At 27.9% G+C, this 6,078-nt stretch overlaps 1 protein-coding gene and 1 long non-coding RNA gene across 2 annotated transcripts; both read left to right on the plus strand.

Moving 5' to 3' along the window:
- Nucleotides 1–2,032: 2,032 nt before the first annotated feature.
- On the plus strand, nucleotides 2,033–4,007 carry LOC136075523 (uncharacterized). Its single transcript, XR_010635989.1, has 2 exons — nucleotides 2,033–2,287; nucleotides 2,430–4,007. It is a non-coding gene; the product is annotated as an uncharacterized LOC136075523 (long non-coding RNA).
- Nucleotides 4,008–4,988: 981 nt separating this feature from the next.
- On the plus strand, nucleotides 4,989–5,423 carry LOC136074626 (52 kDa repressor of the inhibitor of the protein kinase-like). The gene has a single exon (XM_065786963.1). The coding sequence runs from the start codon at nucleotides 4,989–4,991 to the stop codon at nucleotides 5,421–5,423; it is 435 nt and encodes a 144-aa protein (XP_065643035.1).
- Nucleotides 5,424–6,078: the final 655 nt, after the last annotated feature.

Genomic DNA, 6,078 nt, shown 5'->3' on the forward strand with positions numbered 1-6,078 from the left:
CATAAAATGTTTCATAACTTTTCAAAATAACACTACAAGTGCTATTTAAATAAGACTACAATAAGATTTAAATGATTAAAACTGTTCCTTATGCGCCTTTTTTTTAATTCATTTTTTTAAAGCAAAATCTACAATTGGGTATCATTATTTGAATGGTAAAATATTGCCATTTTTGTGGTAAAGTTAATATACAGAGCTCAAAAATTACAGTAGGAAAAAAATTATATTAGATTTAGCGTGCTGAGGGTCTCTATATTACATTTACAAAAAGAAAGTACTAACATAAAGTTGGTTTTGAACCTAACCTCTTGCCCACTGTGCACTGTTGGTTGATCTGAGAAGGTTACTCATTTTATTTTAAAATTTTTAGAATTAGCTTTGTCATTAAAAAAATTCAGAAATTTTATAAATGCCTCTAAAGCACTTAAATGCCTTAAAACTGTTGAAAATTTGTACAGCAGAATTGGAAAAGTATCCACATAAATTTTTACAAATTTTAAAAAGGAAGTAAATAATGTAGTCAATAAATTGGCCGCCAAATCTGAACTTTCTAAAAACTGGTCAGAGAAAAATCAAACATTATTTTGACAAACTTCGGGAAAATGAGAGTCTTTGCGAAAGTCTTCAAGGACTTTAAACAAGTAAAACTTGTTTAAAGTGAACATTTTTTATCAAGTGTTGGACATCATATTAATAAGCTGAAATCGTGTTTCCTTTCAATAAATGGTATTGTTTCCCATTTCAGTGTATTAAAACCTGCCACTTTACAAAATTTAAATGACTCTAAACTCTTAAAAAGTATCCAAAAAAATAAAGTTATATAAAAAAAGACATATATGAATCATTTGCCTGGGGATATTCTCAGTTTTTGGTCCACCTTCTGAGACGAAATAAAATATGCTTTGCGTCTCAGAGAAACTGCTGATTTATTAATTATAAATAATGTCATATTAATAATAAATAATGTCATTTTATGTCGTGTAGCATACATCCATAAAGTACGTACATGTAAAACCATATATTTAAGACGCCCCCTTGAACGCACCTGAATACTTTCAAGGAAACCCCTTCCCCCTCCTCTGGGTACATACGCATTTTTTCTTTACAAAATTATTTACTCATAACTTGGAAAACATTAAAAACAAAATTTTTTTAGTTAACTCGATATTTTTCTGTTACAGAACAGAAACGATGATATAATTAGTCATGCATTATTATTGCGCTAAACATCCGTGCAAAGTACAACGCAGAACTTCCATTATCATCACTTTCTTTATTAAATAAGTTCTATAGAACTTATTTCATAAAGAAAGTTACTTTCATAATTAATTTATAGTATAATCAGGGGCGGATCTAGGGTACGTCTAATACGTCTTAAGACGTACCCAAAAATATCAAAAATATAAATTATACTATATTCGATTATTAATTGAATTTTAAAAAAGTATATATCTTTTTTACTGAACTGTCAACTCAATAAGATTTAAGTACTACGCTTGCGTTTTACATTTACGGGCAATTGTGAAATAAAAATACCAATGGTTCTTGTTTAAAGCGATTTTTAAAACGTATATAAAAATATCTTAACCGGAGGTTTAAGCAATTCTTGAAAAATAATATTTACCTAAACAGATTAATAGACGTACCCAATTTTATTTTAATATATAATTAAAAATCTTTTTAAATTTTTATTTAGCTTGTTAAAAAAATAATTGAAAATTTTCTTTACTTATAACAATTTTTGGACGTACCTTAAACATAACACCCTTAATAAATTTTTGACGAAATCTATTGTTTTGCAATCATCAGGAGGTAAAAATAATAATAATTTTCTATAAGTGATAAAATACATCAAAAGATGTACCCAGTATTATTTCATTATATTATTTATCTTTATATTTAATTTAGTTTTCATTATTTATTTTTTAAATATTCTGTTTTTTTATAAAAAAAACACTGTCGGACGTACCCTTGCACATACACCCTAATATACATACGAATAATTCAAAATATTCAAAATTTGTTTAATTTTAAATATTCAAGCATTAATTTGTCTGTCCGAGTATTAATTTAAAATGTCAATCAATCAAGAAATTAAAAACATTATGTTACAAAATGATAAAACAAAATTGATTTCTTTGAAAGATATGTTAGAAAAAAATATTAGTTCTTGTAAAGATATTATTATTGTCGACTCTTGCAAAGCAGAAAAAACTCTTAAAATTTTTGAAATCTATCTTCCAAAAAGTTTTAAAGAAAAACATAATGGCAATTTTGTTGTTTTAAGGTAAAGATGTTTGTTCAGGTTCCATAATTTTCTAAATAACTATTTGGTTAATTGTAATGTTATATTGACTGCTAGCTAGTTAAAAATATTTATAAATTTTTCATATAAATACATTAATTATTATATTTTATGTATATCTCAGGTCTCAATCAACTGGAAACTGTCTGTACAGTTCTATCTCCTTGTGTCTAACTGGAAATAACTGTATGGCTAATGATTTAAGATTACAGACCTCAATTGAATTATTCTTAAATGCCGAATTTTATTCTAATCATCCAACTTTTCATAATGCTTTTGTTAATAATACTAGCTCTTTTCTATGCTTTGATAACATTCTTCCTTTATCAGTATCACTAAATTCTTTGGATTCAGGAAAAAAAATTTTTAGATTTAGTTCAAGAAGAAGCTATTAATAATTGTAACAATGAAAACTGGTCTTCTTTCCTTTGTATTCTCGCATTATCAAGTGTTTGCAATAAGAAAATAGAATGTTTATATCCAGATTTTGGTCTACATAAGTTTAAAACTCATTCAGCTCTACTATTGTACCTCGTATAACCTCTTTAAACAATATTGAGTCTTTTTATCTCCTTTTTTGTTATGAAGGTGTTTTATATGATTTTTCTGCTCCTTTCCAACACAACCATTATACCCCTGTGATAGTAAAAGAAAACTTAAAACGAAAAATTTCAAATGAAAGCACCAAAATGTCGCAGACTAAAATAAAATTTTATTTCGAGGCCAAACATCAAGATAGTAGTCTTTTATTGGATAATATAAAAAGGAAACCAATGGAAGTCTCTACTCAACCACCATTATCATTATCAAAATTTAGTAAAATTACATGTTGTGAATCATTTTCTTTACCGTCCAATAATTATGATATTGGTTATTTGGTTTCTAACTATACTAGTTATTCAAATGTTGCAAAAACCTTAAGTAATTCTGAACTTCAACATTTAGTTAAATCTGTTTTTGTACCTTGTAAAACATATTCTTTTCCTAAAAATCTTAATGGGTGAAGTTTTCAATTTATGTGGATGGAAAAATTTCCATGGCTCACATATTCGAAAATATTTGATGGAGCCTTCTGTTTGCCATGTGTACTTTTTGGGTGCAATTTTCCATCTGAATGTAGTTTAGTCAAAAGATTATTTAGTAAGCCTTTTGATCGCTGGAATGAAGCTTCTCGTTACTTTCAGATACATGCATTTGGCAAAACCAATGATAGGTCTGTCTGCAGAAATAAAAGCTTACATGTAAAAACTGCTGAAGTTTTATTTTCAATGTCGTCCATTTGGTCTTGTAAAACAGAATCAATAGATATTACATCTCAAAAAATAGTTCAATCACAGATTTCTAAAAACCGACAGTTATTACAACCTATTATTGAAACAATTATTCTCTGTGGACGTCTTGGTCTTTCTTTACGAGGCCATAGAGATGATTCGGAGTTTCATCCTGAAAATGGTGAGTTTTCTATCATACTGTAGGTAATTTTATTGAATTGTTACATTTTCGTGTTAAAGCTGGTGATAAAGTTCTTGAAGATCATCTTAAATATCATCAACAAAATACATCTTATATATCTAAGACATCACAAAATCAGTTAGTAAGGTGTTGTGGAGAAGTTATTACTGACACAATAATAGCAGAAATTAAAAATTCTAAATATTTTTCTATTATTGCTGATGAAGCTTCTGACAGTTCAAATAAAGAACAGCTATCATTAGTTATACGATTTGTTGATTCGAAGTTTAATATAAGAGAAGAATTTATCAGTTTTTTACATTGCACAAATGGTGTTACTGGTGAAGGATTATTTGATATTTTGTTAAAAAGTATTTCAGATTTTTCTTTAGATATCATGAATTGCCGAGGACAATATGATGGTGCTTGTCATATGATGGTGCTGGAGCAATGGCTGGTCATACCAAAGGATTGTCCTCTCGCATTTTAAATCTAAATGAAAAAGCTTCATTTGTTCATTGCTATAGCCATAGGCTAAATTTAGCTATTTGTGCCTCGTGCAACGTACAATATGTTAAGAATCTTCTGACACATGTTAAAGAAGTATCATATTTTTTTAATCTTTCACCTACGAGACAACAAAAGTTAGAGGAGCATATCGAAAGTACTGTTCCATCGGCTGTTAAAAAAAAGTTTAAAGATGTTTGCAGGACACGTTGGGTGGAAAAAGTAAATGGATTAGACACTTTTCAAGAACTTTTTATTCCTTTGGTCTCTTGTCTTGAAGAGATGTCTTTAAATGTCAGTAAGAGTTTTAATCACTCAACATCTTCAAGTGCATCGTCTCTTCTGAAACTAATTACAGGTTTTGATTTTATTGTTGCTATGTGCATAACAAGAAATGTGTTTGACTTAACTCTTCCCATAACGCGAATGTTGCAGTCAAAGAGTAATGATATTTCTGATGGTTTAAATCTTATTCAGGCGTTGAAAGATGTTGTATCTTCACTTAGAAATGTAGTTGATCAGCACCATCAAATGTGTTATGAACAGGCTTTAAAAATTGCACAAAATATTAATGTAGCCGAAACAAAGCCAAGAACTTCCTTTATTTCCAAAAACAGAGATAATACACCTTCTGAATCTATTTCGGATTATTTTAAGTTTGTTATCACGGTTTGATGATACTACCTTAAAATGTTATAAAGCACTTGTGCTAGTTCCTAGAAAAATGATTTCAGTAGTGCAATGTTCTCGTGACACCAGTTGGAAAGACTCCATCATATCTTTCAGTGACTTTTATGGAACAGATTTACCGAATCCGCTTGCTTTGTCTGGTGAGCTTGATTTATGGGAAGCCTTCTGGTTAAATTTTAAAGGAGATATCCCTTCTAATATTTCTAAGACTTTAAAAGCGATAAATTTTCCTGGTTTTGAAAACATAAAAGTTTGTCTAAAGTTACTTGCTACCTTTCCATTAACTTCATGTGAATGTGAGCGGTCATTTTCTTCGCTTCGGCGCCTTAAAAATTACATGCGAAGCACCATGGTTCAGGACCGCCTAAATGGTTTAGCATTAATGAATATTCATACAGAGATAGTTATAGATATAAAAAAAGTCATTGATAAGTTTGCTACTATTAATCGTAGATTAACTTTTAAATAAAATTGAAATAAATATAAAATATATTTAAAAAAAATTTAAAAATATAAAGTTTAAAAAAATACAAATTACTAAAAATAAAAACAGAACAAAAAAAGTCATCTTTATTTGCGACTGGTAAAAAAAAAACGGCTTTTTTCATAGCCACAAATCTTTTTAAAACATTATTTGGCATAAAGAAATTATTGGCATACATCGCGTTACATACGTTGGTTTCAGATATATCGTTGTTGCTGTTATCATTCTTTGTAAATGCTATGTTGTTCTTTGTAAATGCTATGTTGTAATAATTATAGTGTAAACGTTTTTATTTTTTGAAGTTTTATGTATTATGCAAGTTTAAATAGAATAAAGATTTTAAAACTTACTTTTGCTATGCAAAATGTGAAACTAAGATTGCGGCATCTAATTTCTTTATATAAAATTCAATATTTATTATTATAATAAGTAATTATTTTGTTATATTTATATTTTTTATGTTTGTTACAATATAAACATAATATATAATTATTTATGATAAAAATATAAGATGTGTAAAATGTGTAAGATTATAATTTAAAAATGGAATGTGAAAATATTAAGCTAATTTGTGAGTATAAATAAATCTAACTTGTCAAAATAAACAAATTTCTAAATTTTATGTAAATATACGATTTTA

Source organism: Hydra vulgaris, chromosome 01, assembly GCF_038396675.1.
Source record: "Hydra vulgaris chromosome 01, alternate assembly HydraT2T_AEP".
Lineage (NCBI taxonomy): Eukaryota > Metazoa > Cnidaria > Hydrozoa > Anthoathecata > Hydridae > Hydra > Hydra vulgaris.

Excerpts from the sequence above, each read along its gene's own strand:
- LOC136074626 (XM_065786963.1), top strand. The coding sequence starts at position 4,989 with ATGATTTCAGTAGTGCAATGTTCTCGTGACACCAGTTGGAAAGACTCC.